The sequence below is a fragment of the Carcharodon carcharias genome, chromosome 20 (assembly GCF_017639515.1).
Source record: "Carcharodon carcharias isolate sCarCar2 chromosome 20, sCarCar2.pri, whole genome shotgun sequence".
Lineage (NCBI taxonomy): Eukaryota > Metazoa > Chordata > Chondrichthyes > Lamniformes > Lamnidae > Carcharodon > Carcharodon carcharias.
Window position 1 is genome coordinate 30,064,928 of NC_054486.1, and position 20,600 is coordinate 30,085,527.

At 42.3% G+C, this 20,600-nt stretch overlaps 1 protein-coding gene across 2 annotated transcripts in view; it reads right to left on the bottom strand.

Moving 5' to 3' along the window:
• The window catches only part of dnajc17 (DnaJ (Hsp40) homolog, subfamily C, member 17), a 181,378-nt gene that overhangs the window by 96,263 nt on the left and 64,515 nt on the right, over positions 1–20,600 (bottom strand). For both annotated transcript variants that reach the window (XM_041215045.1, XM_041215046.1), the window contains exon 6: positions 11,293–11,389. In XM_041215045.1, the coding sequence (XP_041070979.1) occupies positions 11,293–11,389 (97 nt within the window). The remainder of the gene's footprint in view (positions 1–11,292; positions 11,390–20,600) is intronic.

A 20,600-nucleotide genomic window follows, 5' to 3' on the forward strand; every position in this document is an offset into this window, starting at 1 on the left:
ACTACCAGTGACTGCCAAGGTCACCATAAGCCAGGACTTCTTTGCCTCTGGTTCCTTCCAGGGATGTTTCCCCTTCTGGGGCATTCTAGAATGAGAGGCTATAGTTTTAGGCTAAGGGGTGGTAGATTTAAATCAGAGATGAGGAGGAATTACTTTTCTCAAAGGGTCATGGATCTGTGGAATTTACTACCTCAGATTGCAGTGGATGCTGGGACGCTGAATAAATTTAAGGAGGAGATAGACAGATTTTTAATTAATAATGGGTTGAAAGGTTATGGGGAGAGGGCGGGAAATTGGAGTTGAGGCTGAAATGAGAACAGCCATGATCGTAATGAATGGCGGGGCAGGCTCGAGGGGCTGAATTGCCTATTCCTGCTTCTAGTTCTTATGTTCTTATGTTTTGCTGCAGACATCTCCAGGATGTCACTGTTGGCTGTGCACAACTGCATTGCTCGGGTAACCGCTGCCTTGTTTTCCAAGGTGGCAAATTATATCCACTTTGCCACTATGAGACCACCCAAACCCATCACTGGCTGGATTTTCACAGGTCACAATCTGGTTCAAGTGTCTGGACAGATCTAGAGGAACCCATCAAATGCCCCTACAAGGGTTGCCAGGGTTGTTGTGGTTGCTGTGCCCTTTACAACATGTTGCTGCAGAGAAGTGTGGAGCTGGAACAAAAGGAAGGTGGAGAATGCCTGGCATCCTCCTTCGAGAAGCCAGATGTTCCCACGGTACTTGCAGCCACACACGTGGCTGCCAGAGAAGTGCACAATGGACTCATCCAGGCACACTTCACTTAACAAGTGTACTTGCAGAATTCCAAGAATCCATCAATAATCCTATGCCACTGCCTGGCAACACTCCAACGTTCAACCAGCCAACTATCACACTCACACCCTTTCCTCTTCATCAAGATAGCCATACCATTTACCGAAGGAAACTGTCCAGGGTGAATAGGATATGCAACAAAGTAGAGGCCATGAGAATGAGAAATTTACATAAAGTAATGATTTAATTGAAATAAAGACTATTGAAACATTCACACTATTAGAAGCACCCAAGTGAATCCCCTTGTGTATTAAGACATCTTTCTCCTATGCTTTCTATTATTTCTACACAGCGCTAACACTGTGGCCTCAGCAGAGCTAGAGGTTGCTCAATCCCCTGCTCTGATATGAGATGCCTGCATTGGTTACCTTCTGGGTTTTTTTTTATTCATTCATGGGATGTGGGCATCGCTGGCTAGGCCAGCATTTATTGCTCATCCCTAATTGCCCTCGAGAAGGTTGTGGTTAGCTGCCTTCTTGAACTGCTGCAGTCCCCTGTGGAGTAGGTACACCCAGAGTGCTATTAGGGAGATAGTTCCAGGATTTAGACCCAGGAACAGTGAAGGAATGGCGATATGTTTCCAAATTAGGATGGTAAGTGGCTCGGAGGGGAACTTCAAGGTGGTACTGTTGCCATATGATTGCCGCCCTTGTCCTTCTCAATGGAAGCAGTCGTGAGTTTGGAAAGCATTGTCTGAGGAGGCTTGGTGAGTTCCTGTACATTAGGGCAAGGAAACAGTTGAGGAACTTTAATTGCTAATTATTAGGTTGTTTAACTAAGTACCCATTTGGTTGTATAAAAGGGATAACAGCTGAGACTAGTGCTGTTTGTTGGAGAGTTACATGACAAGCAATAAAACTTTTTCTGAAGGAGTCTGTCTTGGTTTTGGTCTTCATTTCTAAACAATTATTGGAACTTAACAGTGGTAGCAGAGAATGGTTCCTGCTTGTAAGTAAGAAGATTGGAAACTAAGCTTTCTTTTGACAAGAGACTGTATTTGGAGTTAACCTTAAGAGCAGGATGGTTTTGAGTCACTTAAAATTAAAAAAAATGGCTGAACCAAAATGTAGGGTATCAGGGTATTACCCATGATGCTTTCTAAATGTCAAACATATGACCAATGGAAAAATGAAGTAACCAAGTGGGTTATGTCCTTGCCAAAGAAAGACAGGGGATGGCTTTGGCACTTTCGCTACCATATGAAAGCAAAATAAGATGCAAATTATTTTCTGAGTTGGAGCCTGTGCATTTGGACACAGATGAAGGTTAGGAAACTTTATTAGTTTTTATGGATAAGGTCTATCAAAAAGATGATTTATTAAGTGCTTATGAAGCATGGTCCAATTTTGACAAATTTAGAAAGTTGGAATAAAAGATTACATAATGGAATTCAGTAGACTATATACAAGATTGCAAAAGTTCCATCTAGAAATTCCCCAATCGGTGCTGGTGTTCAAGTTACCAGGCTGTGCCGAAGTATCGAATATGGACAGACTTCTAGTTCTAATGGAACTTAAGATTGAAGAAAGACACACACTGCTAGAACAGATGTCAGAAGCTCTAAAAATGTTAACAGGATGGCGAGATCATTTAGAAACAGGACTCAAGCGTCAGTACGAAAGGAGTTTTGTAACTAGAAACAATGGGAATAGAAACACCTTGGACAATAATGGCAGGAGAAAAGCATTGGGATTTACGACATAAGAAAAACCACACCTTGGGCATTTCTGGGGTTCAATCGGTGTTTTTGAAGCGGTTCAAAATGCCAAAATGCAATAAACTGTCCTAAACGATATAAGGTGTTAAGAGATTAAACATGAGACAGAAGACTCAGAAGAAGATGGAGATAGTGACCAAAGAGAGGACATTGTATTAATTACAAGAGGTTTCAGCCCGGTGAAGAATGTACTGGTGGCAGAATCCTTCAAATGTGTGGTGCTAGATAGCGGATGCACATCTGCAGTCCATGGAATACACTGGTTAAAATGCTACCTGGACTCCTGAAATGGCAAGGACCGGAATACGGTTAAAGAATTTGAGATTTCCACCAGTTTTAGATTTGGAGTTGAAAATACCCTTAAACCCTTAAGAAGGGTAGTGATTCCCCATTAGAAAGCTGCAGTCAATCATTTCATCAGTACGGATGTAGCGTCTAGCGAAATACCGTAACTGTTGAGCAGGCCATCGATGAAGAAAGCCCAAATGAAGCTAGACATGGAAAATAACAAGGCCATTGTATTTGGAAAACCTGTGGATTTACAATTTACTCAATCTGAACATTACTGTATTCCTTTAATGAAACCTAACTTTTCTACGAAGGAGATTAAAGAAGTGTAATTAGCATCTGGGGATAGAAATTTGGAAGGCAAAAAGCAAATTGTATTAAAATTGCATCAGCAGTTTGCCCATCCTTCTTCACAAAGATTAAAAATTTTGCTAAGAGATGCAGGAATAAGGGATGGAAAATATGCTAAACTTTATAGAGGCATAAGCGATAGATGAAATATATGTAAGAAATACAGAAGGACACCATCACGGCCAGTAGTGAGTCTACCTTTGGTGAGGGATCTCAATTAAGTCGTGGCGATGGATTTAAAGGTGTGGGATAAAAAAAGAATATTTTTATTTTACATTTCCTAGATTTGGCAACAAGGTTTAGCCAGCTGACAATCATATACAGTAAAGAAAAGAAAATAATTGTGGATCAAGTAATGGAGAAGTGGATAGGGACAGGATTAGGACCGCCAGCGAAATTCCTCACTGATAATGGGGGTGGAATTTGCTAATGACAAGTTCTGGGATATGTGTGAAAACATGAATATAATAGTTATGAATTCTGCAGCCGAAAGCCCCTTTAGTAACAGTGTGTGAAAGGTATCACATGGTAGATGAGATGCTTTATAAAATATTGGTGGATTGACCAAACTGTAAATTAACATCAGCACTAGCATGGGCTGTCCATGCCAAGAATTCACTGCAGATGGTCGGGGGCTATAGTCCATGTCAGTTGGTTTTTGTAGAAACCCAAAAAATTCCTTCAGTCCTGAGTGACCATCCTCCAGCTTGGGAGGGAACTATGATTAGATCTACCTTTTCTGAGCATTTGAATCCACTACACACAAGTAGAAGAGCACTCCTTAAAGCTGAAGTTTCAGAAAGAATTCAGCAGGCTCCAAGACACAATGTACGACCATCGGAAACTATTTTCAATCAGGAAGATACGGTATACAAAAGAGAGAAGGACTTAATGAGTGGAAAGGCCCAGGAAAGATTATAGGTAAAGATAGTAAAACAGTCATTTTACAATATGGGAAGCAGACTATTTGGGTACACTCTTCAAGGTTAGTTAGCGCAGACTACAAATTTGCAGATTCGGAAAGTGTAGGAAGGGACAAGGAACCACGTACTTCTCATACCCATATGTTGCATGATTATGAGGACCAGGTAGCTGAAGTTGACAGGGTATCTGAAGATGGACACAGTAATTTGGACGAACAAGGTGAGGCAATTTGTCCCAGAGGACAACTGCCAAAAGCTGGTACTAAAGTTGCATACTTGCCAGAAGGGGCCAGCCAATGGCGGGATGCAATGATTGTAGGTAGAACAGGGAAGGCCACTGGAAAATATAAAAACTGGTTAAATGTACAAGATAAAGGACAGGAGGTTAGGCCTATGGATTGAGAACATGAAGTACAAAAATGGAAGGCACAGAAGAGCAGTATCAGTTCAGAAAGTGGGAATGGGAGTGAACATGCCTCTAGGAAGAGATAACAAACTGTTGGAAGGACATCTATAAATGGGAGAGGGCGATCAAACAGTAACAGTCCGGAGCATGACAAAAGGCAGGGTAGAGGGTGTAGCTTAACAAGGTCAAGGAATATGGCACAGACTGGTAATGCTACAAGGAGCAGACGCCCATGTGATCGAGAAATCTTAGTAGCTTTAAACAAATAGGACAATAAGTCAATAAAGGATGCCAAACAGCAAGGACTACATAGCTGGAAAGAATTTGGGGTATACACAGAGGCACCAGGTAGGGGACAATCAGCTCCGTCTCATAGGTGGATACGCATGGAAAAGGTGCTTCCTGATGGGACTTATAATGCTAAAGCCAGGCTAGCGGCACGAGAGTTTGAAGAAAAATTGGGTGACCAGGATATAAGAATAGATTCACCTATGGCAGGGAAAGTTATGCTGAAGATCTTTTTAGCTCTATTAGCTACAAATGATTGGGAATGTAAGTTCATTGATATTAAAGCTGCTTTTCTGCAAGGGCACCAACTTCAAAGGGAAGTTTTCTCCATCTAGCAAAAGAGGCGCCAAACGCAAAAGGGACTCTTTAGAAGCTAAATAAATGTGTACACGGTTTAAATGATGCCTCCAGAGTTTGGTACTTCTCAGTGAGGTCAGTTTTGTTAAAGTTGAACTGTCTTCAGTTGGAAACAGACCTGGCAATGTTTTATTGGCACCATGGAGGGAAACTTGCAGGCAGCTTTATGATGCATGTAGATGATTTTTTGTGGGGTGGTAGTTGCAAATTTGAAACAGTTGTCATTAATGGGCTCAGAATGGAGTTTAAAACTGAAAATCAGGCTTCTGGTGCATTTAAGTACATTAGATTAGAAATCAGGCAGAGCGGATCACACGTCCTTTTACATCAGCAATCCTATTTAGAGAACTCAATATATCATTGCAAGTAGTCATGGCAGGGCCTCTCAGAAAGACACAGTGGCTTCTGAAATGGAAAAAGAGGAACTCGGAAGTCTAATTGGGCAACTCAATTGGCTAGGCAAACAAACAAGGCTAGACATCAGTTTTGACGTTTTGGAATTGAGCACTAAAATGAACGATCTCAAAGCTGAAGAAATCATTCGGGCAAACAAAGCATTGACAAAATTAAAAATGGAGCAGTGTGTTTTGAAATTCCCATCTTTGGGTGACTTTAGAAAAATTGTGTTCAGTGATGCGTCGTATGCAAATCTATTGATAAATTTTCAAGTGTGGGAGGATTTATAATACTTTTCATGGGGGGGAAAGGCAAATGCTGCCCTTTAGCATGGGAATCTAAAAAGATACACAGAGTTGTAAAAAGTACATTAGCAGCGGAGACACCTTTATTGAGGCAGTAGATATGGCATTCTTTATATCAAAAATACTGGCAGAAGTTTAAATGGAAAAGCGTATTCAGGATTGTTATCTATAAAATGTCTCATAGATAACAAGTCACTGGGAGAATGTTCACTCTATGAAGTATGTTAACGAGGAGGGATTGCAAGTTGACATTGCAAGCTTAAAACAGATGCTCGAGAATAGGGAGATTGCCAAATTCAAATGGATTATCTGACTACTTCACCAAAAGAGGAGTGAGCTTCAAGAAGTTACTAAAGATCCTCAAAGAGGGGTGTCGTCTTCTTCTTTAAGAAAAATACTACTTTTGTGTTACATATCTATACATGTTTTTTTTTTAAGGAGGGGAATAAGGTCAACTTGTTGAATGAAAAAATATAGCGATGTTTGTTATTACCATTAATTTTTTGTGCGTGATTATAGAAACTTAAGGGTTACTTTCTTTTTAAGAAGAGGGGAATCTGTTAGGGAAGGAAACAGTTAAAAAAGTTCAATTGCTAATTATTAGGTTGTTTAACTAAGTACCATTTGGTTGTATAAAAGGGATAACAGCAGAGCCTAGTGCTGTCGGTGGAGAGTTTTATGACAAGCAATAAAACTCTTCCTGAAGGAGTCTGTCTTGGTTTCAGTCTTCATTTCTAAATAACTATTGGAACTTAACTCTGTAGCGCATCTTGTAGATGGAAAACACTGCTGCCACTGTGCACGATGGTGGAGGGAGTGAATTTATGTGAATAGGGTGCCAATCAATCAGGCTGCTTTACCCTGGATGGTGTCATCCAGGCAAATGAAGAGTCGTGAATGATGCTGAACATGTGCAATCATCTGCAAACATCCCCACTTCTGACCTTATGGTGGAAGGGAGGTCATTGATGAAGCAGCTGAAGATGGTTGGGCCTAGGACACTGCCCTGAGGAACTCTGCAGTTATGTCCTGGAACTGAGATGGTTGACCTCTAATAACCACAACCATCTTCCTTTATGCTACATATGACTCCAACCAGCAAAGAGTTTTTCCCGATTCCCAGCGACTCCAGTTTTGCTAGGGCTCCTTGATACTACACTGGGTCAAATGCTGCCTTGGTGTCAAAGGCAGTCACTCTCACCTCACCTATGGAGCCCATGAGGGCCTGCCAAAGACAGCCCCACCTGCACCTATACAAGGCAGACTCAGTCATGAGGGCAGGAGGCAGCTTGTGTGGCTTTGTTGGAATGGGGGACAGGGCTGAAAATTGGGATTGCTTTGAGAAGTGTCCCCAAATCATGTGCCCTTTCTCCATATTCCCTCTGATGGCCCACCAGTACTTCCCTATTAGCCAAGATTGGGAGAGCTCTTGGGTGCATTTCCATGAGACTTTGAGCCACCAAGGTGAGGGTTTTCTCCATTCCTTGTAAAGTGGCACTCAGATTTTGCAGTTCATTGGTCTGGGCCAGCATGTGTCGGATTCTCCACGAGGGTGGCCAACCTTCTATGGAGCAGGTCAGCAGCGCAAATGCCCCAAACGTCATGGCATTCATGCTTCAAATGGATTCCTCCATTCCCATGCCTTGTCTCTGGAAATGTTGACTGAAGCAAACACATTTTCCATTGCAACTCCACAAGTTCCCTTTCTTTCATTTCCTCATGGGTTTTGAGCATCACTGGCAAGGCCAATATTGTCGCCCAACCCTAAACGCCTTTGAGAAGTTTCATGCATGACACCCAAGGCTCAGCCTCTAGGTCCGGCTGAGCAGAACTTGGGAGTTTCCTGCGTTCTCCGAAAGGAACTCTCTACTGCTGTCCCTGCCTCCAGCTCACACGTGATGTGCTCCTCACTATGTGCCACTCTATCTAGCTGTATTGCAGGCCCCACTGAAGTGAATGTGTCTGCGCTGGTGGAGGGTCTGCAGGAGTCAGGGTGTGCAGTGATAGCATCCTCAGAGTGCTCGCCCTCTTCTGGAGACTTCTCAGGCTAATCCTTTATCACCTCCGGCAATATCCACGAAGGACCTATGGGATGTTGCTGACAGTGGAAAAAAATACAGACTCAGCATAGTGCAGATCATTACAGCTCAGTTATCAGTGATATCAATTCAAAATGAATGACAGTTAAGTGTCAAGTAGCACTGCGATATCTAATGCTGTCACCTGGTCTCTGTGCCAACTTCATCTCTCATGCCCAGTACTTGTGCCACCCTCTTGATTTCAAGGGCTCACTCCTCCAATACAGTCATGGTGGTTATGGCTGCAGGTCCATCGACAGGTCTCCAACTCTCCCTGGAGAAGTGCGCTCTCCACTCCTGCAACAAGAGAAGGCAGAGAGCTGTGAGTGTGAGAAGTGAAATCAGTGCTGCAGATGGAATGAGGACAATGCATGAGTGTGACTGTGAGGAATGGATGTGAAAGGGCAATAGAATGAAGATGAGCTGAGTGCTGTTGGTTCAGATGGAGATTTGAGGAGGAGGCTGAAAAAACAGGATTATGTGTAATAGGAAAGTCAGTCAGAGGAGTGCTGTGCAGGAAAATGCTTGGGAGGTCAGAGAGTGACGGCTGCCAGCTGACAGATATATGGTATTCACCTTACTGAACTTTTTCCTGCACTGAACCTAGATTCTGGGCACCACACTCCTGCCACTCAAAGCTTGTGCCGCCTTCAGCCACACCTGCTTTGTTAAGCTGGCTGGCCTTCCACTCTCATCCTCAGGAAGTAGCATTTCTCTCCTGGCCCCTACTGTATCCACGTTACCTCCAAGGGTGAGTCCAAAGGTGGGGTGGGGCAGCCTTCTCATGTTTTGCTTCCATTGTCCAGGTGCTTGCTGGAGATTTCCTGTGGCCAGTCAGATCTGTAAGCAGGGGCTGTTAAATAGAGAGCTTTCATTGACAGATATGCTTGTGACCCCACCTACCCTCTCTGATTGGTCTAGGAACCAAGTGGAAGGATGTTAATGCCGCTCAGTTAAACAGGTATGGCTAAACTTGCTGGGGATTTCACCGGGTTCCTAATCCACCAACAGTGCCAATATTTCAGCAGGGGCTAAGTTGAGAAAATTTTTGCCTCATCAGAATCTTTTTTTTGGCAACCAAACATAACAATATTTATTGACTTCATGTTCTTTTGTTGAAGAAAAGAGCCTAACAATCCAACCTGAGATTATGGAAAGAAGGATGAGAGAAGCTGATATCCTGCTGACAACTGTGTGTGGGATGCAAAAACGGAGAGTCCAGGTGCTTTTGGAAAATGCAGTGCAAGAGATACACTGGGCTCCAGTTGGGAGGGTAGAGTAACCAGCATTGTAGTAATAAGGTAGAATGGCTAGAAATACAGTGTGTTACAATGAGAAAGACATGGATTTTTAAAATTTATTCTTTCATGGCCAGCATATATTATCCATCCTTAATTGGCCTCGAGAAGATGGCGGTGAGCTGCCTTCTTGAACTGCTGTGGTCTATGTGGTGTAGATACACCCTCGGTGCTGTCAGGGAGGGAGTTCCAGGGTTTTAACCCAACGACTGTGAAAGAACGTTGATTTAAAAATTCCAAGTCAGGATGGAATGCGGCTTGGAGAGGAATTTGCAGGTGTTGGTGTTCCCATATTTGGGTGAAGATGAGTTCTTTCTGAATGCACGTCAGCAAGGCAAAGACCTTGAGGTTAGTCGATTCCAACAGAACAGCAAAATTTTCTCTGATAAAATTATGATTGCATGCATAAGCAGCGAGTTTACAAGACTGTTACAAATGGGGAATTCTTTCCCCGAGGTTACTTTCAACATGCTAAATTGTTATCTGCCCTATAAATGAACAGTTGCAGGGATAAAACATTCGACTATTCTCATAAAAGGATTGACAAATTCACAGAATTTTACAGCACAGAAGGCCATCATTCAGCCTATGCAGGCTCTGAAGTCTCTCGTCCTTGGCAACATCTAAATGAGTCTTTTTGCAACAGTTCCATGGGCTTGAGTTTTGTGCTAAAGTGATGTGTCCCAATGGACACAATGGCCTGTAACTTCCCAGCTCTCCAAGGTCGGATTTGGGGGGTACCCCAGAGATGCACTGGGGAATCCCTCTGGAAAGTTCCCAGGTAAGGGTTTGCACTGCATTTGGCCAGAAATGCACACCTCCTCTGAACAATTGTGCTGCGCTGGGAACCATACGAAAATGCAGTTTAAATTACACCATACCTCCCCCAACCCGACACCTCCCATAATGCCCCCCAACCAACCTCCAACATCCCCCACAACCACTCCGACCTCGGACCCCTCCTCCCCACAGACTTCTGACCCCCAGTCACCCCCACTCCCCCCGGACCTTTGACTGACCTCGCCCCCCCGCCCCCCCACCCCCCCAACTCCCCACAGACCTCCGTCCTTCCCCTTCTACCCTCGACCTTGGATCCCCCACAAGCCCCTACGATCCCTGGACTCTGCCCACCCCACAAGCATCCGCCCCAGACTGCTGACTCGCTCCTCTCTGATCAACTACCCCCCCACCCCGACACACCATGGACCACCCTCAGACACGCCCACCCCCAATATCATATCCACTTACCTTAGGCGCTTACCTTCCCCCGGTCTGTTAATTTCCCTGGCCCTTTAACTTACCTACTTTACAACAGCAAGTGCTATAAAAAAGGGGGCATAGCCTCCTTGAATTCGCTGGAGCTACATTTTGCTGGGGCCTGTGAGGAGTCTTTCAATGCAGACCCCAATCAGCTCCGGCAATCGGAAGCATCAACGTAATTTTCAAGTCCAGGTAAGTAAGCATTTATTTGTTCTAATTCCTGCGGGGTAGAACTTTCCAATGCTAGTCAGAAGTTACGGCCCAATATTTCAATTGCGGCCTAACCAGTGATTCACAGAGATTTAACATTATTTCCTTGTTTTTACCTAGGATCCCATGGAAAACACAGACAGGACAACTTGTAAAGAAAAAAGCTTCAACAACTTGCTCTACTTTTAAAAATGCGATCAGATTGGAGTGAGGGAATTAAAAAAAAGGCAGCTAATGCTAATATGGGTAACACTTTACTGTGCAAACAGCCCACCTGTACTAACACAAAACAATTTACCCCACTCCACACGTATAATTTTGTGAATTTTGCAATGCACAAAATATCTTATAAATATAGACCGCTGGAAAAATCAGGCACTTCATATCTATTCACCATTTCAAAGAAAAAGAGGATGGCCAGACTGGAGATTGGGCTGTTAGGTTCATATTTCGGCAAGAGTTAGCCTCAGCCACCAGGCCACCCTGAAAGCAGGCAAAGTGTATAGGGAGGTGGAATGAAAAAAGGGAGGAGAAATTAGAATTCCCATGTAACAAAGCACACTGATAAAGAGGCACAACTTTACCTTGTAACCTCTGATCTCTCTCCAGCATTATCTGTTCTTGGATGAGCCTCTGCTGTTCTTCTAAATGCCTGGAGCCCTCCTCTCTAAGTCTGGCAATCTGCAAGAGAACAAAAGGGTCTTCTGTTGGTTCGTAACACAATGCAATTAGATTTGCTCCTGAGCAATTCAGGAATTATCAATATCACTAATTAAGAAACAAAAGGTTGGTGGCAGATTTCAAGTCTGACAAAAAGAGCATACGAACATATGAATTAGGAGCAGGAGTAGGCCACTGAGCCCCTTGAGCCTGCTCTGCCATTCAATAAGATCATGGCTGATCCGATTGTAACCTCGACTCTTTGTTCCTGCCTAGCCCTGATAACTTCTTGATAAGCAAGGGGGTGAAAGGTTATCTGCCAGGTATTAGCCTAGTAAACCTTCTCTGAACTACTTCAATGCATTTACATCCTTCATTAAATAAGGAGAACAATACTGTTAGTACTCCAGATGTGGTCTCACCAGTGTCCTATATAATTGAAGCATAATCTCTCTACTTTTCAATTCCACTTGCAATAAACGATAACATTCCATTAGCTTTCTTAACTACTTGCTGTACCTGCTACTATACTTTTGTGGTTCATGCACTAGGGCACCAAGATCCCTCTGCAACTCAGAGCTCAGCAATTCCTCACCATTTAGATAATATGCTTATTTTTATTCTTCCTGCCAAAAATGGACACTTTCGCATTTTCCCACATGTTACTCCATCTGCCAGATGTTTGACCACTTGCTTAACCTTTCTATATTCATTTGTAGCCTCATGTCCCCATCACAAATAGAAACAAATGCGATACTGCTAGACCATGTTCATATTAAAGTATATGATTATATTTATATGCATAGTAAGAGTTTCTACAGGTGCTTAAACAGGGTAGTGCAGTTAATGTAGTTTATATGGATTTCAGCAAAGCCTTTGACAAGGTCCCACATGGGAGACTTATAAAGAAGACAAATGCACATGGGATACAGGGCAATTTGATAAAGTGGATTCAAAATTGGCTTAATCGTAGGAGACAGAGGGTGATGACAGAAGGATGCTTTAGTGACTGGAAGCCAGTGTCCAGTGGCGAACCACAGGGATCTGTGCTGGGTCCCCTATTATTTGTAATTTATATAAACGACATATGACTATGTGAGTGGTAGGATTAGTAAGTTTGCGGACGACACAAAGATTGGCTGGGTGGTTAACAGTGAGATTGAGTGTCTTGGGCTACAGGAAGATATAGATGGGATGGTCAAATGGGCAGATAAGTGGCAGATGGAATTTAACCCTGAAAAGTGTCAGGTGATACACTTTGGAAGGAGTAATTTGACAAGGAAGTATTCAATGAACGGCATGACACTAGGAAGTTCTGAGGAACAAAGGGACCTTGGTGTGTGTGTCCATGGATCTCTGAAGGCGGAGGGGCATGTTAGTGGGGTGGTGAAAAAGGCATACTTGCCTTTACCAATCGAGGCATAGATGACAAAAGTAGGCAGATCATGTTGGAGTTGTATAGAACCTTGGTGAGGCCACAGCTGGAGTACTGTGTGCAGTTCTGGTTGCCACATTATAGGAAGGCTATGATTGCACTGGAGGGGGTGCAGAGGAGATTCACCAGGATGTTGCCTGGGATAAAACATTTAAGTTATGAAGAGAGGTTGAATAGACTTGGGTTGTTTTTGTTGGAGCAGAGAGGACTGAAGGGCGACCTTATTGCGGTGTACAAGATTATGAGGGGCATGGACAGGGTGGATAGGGAGCAGCTGTTCACCTTAGATGAACGGTCAATCACAAGGAGACATAAGTTCAAGGTGAGGGGCAGGAGGTTTGGGGGGGATGTGAGGAAAAACTTTTTTACCCAGAGGTTGGTGGTCTGGTATGCACTGCCTGGGAGGGTGGTGGAGGAGGCTTGCCTCACATCCTTTAAAAAGTACCTGGATGAGCACTTGGCATGTCATAACATTCAAGGCTATGGGCCAAGTGTTGGTAAGTGGGGTTAGGTGAGTAGGTAAGTCAGGTGTTTCTCACGTGTCGGTGAAGACTTGATGGGCCGAAGGGCCTCTTCTGCACTGTGAGATTCTGTGAAAAGAGTAGGTAACATGAGTGTTGGTCCTCTACGAGCAAGAATAGGGAGTTAATAATAGATAATAAGGAAATGGTGGATGAAATTAACAAACATTTTGCTTCTGTCTTCACTATAAAGGATGCAAAAAACATTCCAGTAATAGATGTAAATCGGGAGGTGGAGGGGAGGGAGGAACTTGGTGAAATTACAATCATTAGGGAAGCAGTACTAAACAAACTGATGGAGCTGTGGCCTGACAAATCTCCGGGTCCAGGTGGACTTCATCCTGGCCAATGAGGTAGTAGATGCGTTGGTGTTAATTTTCCAAAATTCCCTGGATTCTGGAAAAGTTTCATCAGACTGGAAAGTAGCAAATATAATCCTCTATTCAAGAAGGGTGGGAGGCAGAAAACAGGAAACTATTGGCCTGTTAGCTTGATGCCTGTTGTGGGAAAGGTGTTAAGAATCGATCATTAAAGAAGTTATAGCTGAGTACTTAGTAAAACAAGGTAGTCAGGAAGACTCATCATGGTTTTATGAAAGGGAAATCATGTTTAACCAATTTATGAGAGTTCTTTGGAGGAGTAACATGTGCAGTGGATAGAGGGAGTCCTGTAGACATACTGTACTTGGATTTCCAGAAAGCATTTGATAAGGTACCACATCAAAGGTTATTGCAGAAAATAAAAGCTCATGGTGTAGGGGGTAACATATTACCATGGATAGAAGATTGGCTGACTGGCAGAAAACAGAGCAAGCATAAATGAGTCTTTGTCTGATTGCCAGGTTGTGACGTGTGGAGTCCCACAAGGGTCTGTGCTGGGGCCTCAACTTTTTACAATTTATATCAATGACTTAGATGAGGGGAGCACAGCCATGGTAGCTAAATTTGCAGATATAACAAAATTAGGTAGGAAAGTATGTTGTGAAGAAGACATAAGGAGTTTATAAAACAAAAACAGAATTACCTGGAAAAACTCAGCAGGTCTGGCAGCATCGGTGGAGAAGAAAAGAGTTGACGTTTCGAGTCCTCATGACCCTTCGAGTAGTTCTGTCGAAGGGTCATGAGGACTCGAAACGTCAACTCTTTTCTTCTCCACCGATGCTGCCAGACCTGCTGAGTTTTTCCAGGTAATTCTGTTTTTGTTTTGGATTTCCAGCATCAGCAGTTTTTTGTTTTTATCTAAGGAGTTTATAGAGGATATAGATAAGTTGAGTGACTGAGCAAAAATCTGGCAGATGGAGTATAATGTGGGAAAATGTGAAGTTGTTCAATTTGGCAGGAAGAAAAAAAAAAGCTGAGTATTACTTAAATGGAGAACAACTGCAGAGGGATCTAGGTGTTCTCATGCATGAGTTACAAAAAGTTAGCTGCATGTAATCAAGAAGGCGAATGGAATGCTACCCTTTATTACGAAAGGAACTGAACATAAAAGGATGTTATGATTCAATTATACAAGGCATTGGTAAGAACGCATCTCAAATACTGTGTGCAGTTTTGGTCTCCTTTCCTAAGGAAGTATGTAAATGCATTGCAGGCGGTTCAGAGGAGGTTTACTAGATTGATACCTGGAATGAACAGATTGTCTTATGAGGATAAGTTAGACTGAGCTTGTTTCCACTGGAGTGAGGGGTGACTTGATTGAAGTATATAAGATCCTGAATGGTCTTGACAAGGTGGACATGGAAAGGATGTTTCCTCTTGTGGGGGAGTCCAAAACTAAGAGGCACTGTTTTAAAATTAGGGGTTGCCCTTTTGGACAGAGATAAGGGGAAATTTTTTCTGAGGGTTGTGTGACTTTGGAACTCTGCCTCAGAAGGTGGTAGAAGTGAGGTCATTGCACATTTTTAAGGCGGAGGTAGATAGATTCATGTAAAGCAAGGGAATCAAAGGTTATCGGGGGTAGATGGGAATGTGGAACTCGAAACACAGGCGGATCAGCCATGATCCTATTGCATGGCAGAGCAGGCTCAAAGGGCTGAATGGCCTACTTCTACTCCTATTTCGTATGTTTGTAAGTTGATACGGCTGTTTAAAAAGCATATGGGATCCTTGGTTTTATAAATAGGGGCATGGGGTACAAAAGCAAGGAAATTGTGCTAAGCCTTTATAAATTACTGTTTAAGTCTCAACTGGATTATTGTGTTCAATTCTGGGCACCATACTTTAGTAGAATGTCAAGGCCTTAGGAGAGGGTGCAGAGGAGATTTACCGAAATGGTACCAAGGATGAGGGACTTCAGTTATATGGTGAGACTAGCAAAGCTGAAAGTTTTAATTGAGATATTCATAATTATGAGGGATTTCTACAAGGCACATAGGGAGGAACTGTTTCCACTAACAGGAGGATCAGTAACCAGAGGATACAGGTTAAAGATAGTTCATAAAAGAAACAGAGCAGAGATGAGATTTAAAAAAAAAATGCAGTGAATTACTGTACTCTAGGAGACACAGTCTGAAAGGGTAATGGAAGCAGATTCAAAAAGGAATTGATTAATACAAGCAAAAGAGAAATGTGCAGGGCTATGGGGAAAGAGCAGGGGAATGAGACTAGTGGATAGTTCTTTCAAAGAGCTGCACAGACACGATGGGCTGAATGGCCTCCTTCTGTGCTGCATGATTCTATGAATAGTTCAAACTGCATAGTGCTGTGGTCAGGCCACATCTCAAGTACTGTGCTGTTCTGGTCACTGAGACACAAGGTGGTGCTCCAGTGTTGGAAGCACTGCAGAGAAGAGCCACATGAATTAATTCATGGACTAAAGATCCGAATGATAAGGAAAGGCTGAATAAACTTGGACTTTTCAATGTTATAGAGGCAGTCTACTCTTGGTAATTGTTTATATATTTGAAAGAATTAAGCGATGTTAATTCAGTAAAGTGGTAGAAATGGAGTAGGCTGTATACAAGATAGTAAATACAATGGAAAAGGTACATCCAGAAAATTACCTCAAACTTAACTGTGAGAATAGGTCAAGGAAGCGCTGGTTCAAATTAGTAAAAGACAAATCTAAGACTGGGATCAGAAACTTCCTTCTCATACAGAGTGATCAACACATGGAATAGACATTCAGAAATAGAGGCAAAAACTCTGGGATCATTTAAGAAACCGATATCGTCCAGCAAGAGGGAGAACTGTAGAATCTCTGGCTGGATGAATTAAGATGGCTTAATGGCTATCCTCACACACAATCTTGTAAAAGGTTTGTCTGAGATGACTATGATCCTAAAAGGCATAAAGTGAACAAAAATGAAAATTAAAAACCAGAGGCAAAAATTTAAGTTATCCAGCCCCAACCTACTCTCTTTTGCTCCAATATGGGATTTTCAGTGCTGTACAGGCCACCTTAATGGGCCTGTGAGCAAGGCTTCTGATTTAGCATCAGGCAAGCAGGGACTGGCTAAACAAACTTATTCCTTCTCATCTTCAGTCTTCCAGGATTGAATGGCAGCCCTTTTACCTCCGATGGACAGTTTTCACAACAATATATATGGAACATGTCCAGGTTCCAGGGGACATGGCCCACATTGTACAAATTAATACATTACCTTGCATTTATTGCTATTACAAAGGTATACTGTGCTCAACACAAAGAAGGAAACTAAATGTACGTCGCATGCCATATGGTCAGGATGTCCTCAAACACATCATAGCCAATGAAGTAGTTCTAAAGTGCATCTTAGTCATTCTGTGGGCAAACAGGAGCAGCCAATTTACACACACTAAGGTGTATCATAAACAACAAAGTTGTTTTGAGTGGTGCATCTTGACCAGGACACTGGGTGAACTATTCTTCTTCACATAGTGCTAAACGATCTTTTGCACCCACCTGAAAAGGGTTTCAGTTTAATGTCTCATCCAAAAGAGAACACCTTTATTCCTGATGAATTCCCTAGGTAGACTCTGTATCAAGCCAACTGTCAGGATTGAACCCACAGCCTTCTAACTTGGAAGCAACACATGCTGTCTAGGGTTCCCATGGAGTCCACAGGAATTAAAGATTAATCGCCTTGATGCTGTGAACAACCAGGATAAAAATTAGAGGGCCAATAATAAAAAAATCAAAGATGGCGAAAAGGCTGTTTGATGGTCAAAAATCATCCAATTGGGTAGCAAAGGATGTTTGTTTTCCGATTGATGTGCGAAGGTTGTGTACTGTGAGGGCGGACTGTTGGGTAACCAATAGTAGGAATGTGGGAGCGGGGCGGTTAGAAGTAGAGGGTCATGCAATTAAACCTCCAAGAAAACATCCAACCAGCGTTGGTAAACATAGTGCCACCACCTGAGTCAAACTGAAGCCTTTCACAAATGCATGGGTATTACCTGGTAAGTACTGTAAAATACAAGCAGGTACTGTATATAACATATACAGGGTCATTATAACTACAAAGAAGAGTATGGTTTGTCAGTGGAACACCGTGTCAAATAAAATTCTGAGATTTCTTTTTGTTCTAAACAAAGTAACTAACTCCAGGCTGTTCTCGTCATCATTGGGACCAAAAGTCAGATGTGTTGATGCCAAAAAATAGATTAGCAGAAGATAGTTTGCCAGGGAGCAGGGGCAGTGGGGAAATTGCTCTTTTACTTGGGCAAATTGCTCTTTTTCATGTGCAAAAGCTAATAAGTGATTTTCATTCCCTAGTAAATTTGATTCTAGAGAAATTTATTGCAAGTTCCCTCAATTTAAGGGGACAGATCCAACATAGTAGGCAGATTTGGTGCTGATGAAACCATTACTATGAAACTTCACAGACATGCATTGTGCCCTTGTAATCAGGACTAATCTTTAGCTATGGCACTTTCTGTTACTATGGTCATGGTGCGTTATCACACCGTGTCCTTCATCTCTTTGCAGTTGTCAATAATGGTTGATCACACCATCCTCCTCAGATGCCTCATTCCAAGTTTTCCACTTCTGTGGAATAGCCCTCACTCGATTCCACTATTAGATAGAAATTACAATTCAGAAACTATCGCCTGACCAGGCCATGTTGGTATTTATCCTCCATATGAGTAGCCATTCTAATCCCATGTGCCTGCTTTGTTGCTATATATCTATATTCTCCTTTCTTTAAACTGTTGATCTAACCTATTTTTAAATGTCTCACCTATTAGGTTGTAGCTAGAGCATCTCTGGCAACAGCTTCACTTTCCATTCCTGCACCTCACATTCTGAATCCCCCAGGAATCCATCCTTACTTTCCATCTTTTTTCGTTGTATATATGTTGTCCCTTAATGACACCATGTGAAGTCACATGTATGCTGGTTACCTCCAGCTCCAACACTGTATCACCTCTCTTAACCCATTTACTCCCTCTGCATTGTCAGACAGCATCCAGTCTTCAATGAGCCATAAATTCTTCCAGCTAATCGCTGGGAAAAATCACACCTGCAGTCTTATCCCCAAGCTACAAAGGCCGCACATTCGCCGTTGATCCTTAGCCCTTCAAGGCCACTATCTCTGGCCGCACCACACTGAATATCTTGTTGAACTGAGCTGAATTTCTGAACCTATTATCTCTCAATTACAAATACTGCCTACTTCTACCTCCATAACGCTGTCCAGACCATCTGCCGCCAAGTCCCGATGCAAGCCTTCGATATCTCAAGATTTAATTACTTCAATGCAATCCCTTAACGTTTTGCATCAATTCCAGCTGATCAAGTAAAAACTTATCCAGCACAATGTCTTGCTGCTCATCACACCTATTGTTGCTGGCTTACATTAATTTCCTCCCAGTCTCCATACTTTAAAATTCTCACCGGTTTGTTTTTTTCAGATCCCTCCATGGACTTGCTCCTACTTTTATAGATAATGACCTTCAGCTCTACAACTCCCACAGCACCAAACTGTTTCTTTGATTGCAAACTTCTGCAACATTATTAACAGCTGTGCCTTCAGCCACCTAGACCATAATCTCTGAAATTTCTTTCTAAGCCTCTCCATTGCTTTCTCCTAATTTTTTCTTATTTGGTTCAGTGTTTGTGTTTCCTCAAGCTTCTGTGAAACAACTTGGAACACTTTTCTGTGTTAACGGTGCTAAATAAAAGCAAGTTGTTGCAAAATACCCCTTATGCATCAAATTTCAGAATAGCTGTCTGATCAAGTAGGGATTTTTTATTTTGGATTTTTGTTTTAGTTAACAAGGATTTAAGGTGCTGACTGATGCTTCACTAAGTTACAAGCTGGAAGATCGCCATTTCATCTACAGGAAACAAAATAATTACGATTCTCTTGGCTAGGGTAACAGGATACATAGGATAAAGGATAAAATGTGTTGATACAGGCAGATTGAAAGATGGAAACGTAATTTCTGTTTACTTCAAGGGTTTTAAATTAATTGCTGGCTGTTGACAGCTCAATGATTGTTAAGCATTTGGAGAACTGCATTTTCAACAATTGTCATTGACAGCCTTATTACTTTAGCTAATATTTTCAGAATTGACTGGCAGATTCAAGGTGTATGCTTAATCTTCAGAGGAAAAATACGCCCTATAATCCAGGAACACACTTGTGGTCTTCAGTCTGTTATTCCCCTCCAAGCTGCTCACCATCCTGACTTGGAAATATATAGCCATTCCTTCACTATCGCTGGGTCAAAATCCTGGAACTACCTCCCTAACAGCACTGTGAGTGTACCTACCCCACATGGACTGCAGCGGTTCAAGAAGGCAGCTCACCACCGCCTTCTCGAGGACAATTAGAGATGGGCAATAAATGCTGGCCTAGCCAGCAACGCCCTCATCCTGTAAATGAATTAAAAAAAGATAGCCACTTGATGTATATGCGAGGCAGTAGCCACAGCTTAAGAATTATGTTTTGCAGAGATTTATTTCATAAAGGATTTAGTTTACTTATAAACTATAGTATAACCATGAAGACAAGAGTGGGACTGAGGAAGAACACAGATTTTAACAATTCAACCCTGCTCAATTAGAAAATACCCTGCTCAATTTCAGAGTAAGCCAAGGTTTTGGTGCTTATGAATTGTAACATAGCTATGAACGCACAGAAGTGCTTGGGAAAAAAGCACAAGTTGTAAAAATTGGAAACAAAGCAGTGTCAATTTCTAGAGGAATACAACTGAAAAGCAGAGAATTTATGTTAAACTAATATAGAACCATAGTTAGAATACTGCACGTAGTTCTCCATATTATAAAAAGATTAGTCATTGGAGATGGTGCAAAAAAGTTTTACAAGGAATAATAGGGTGTAACT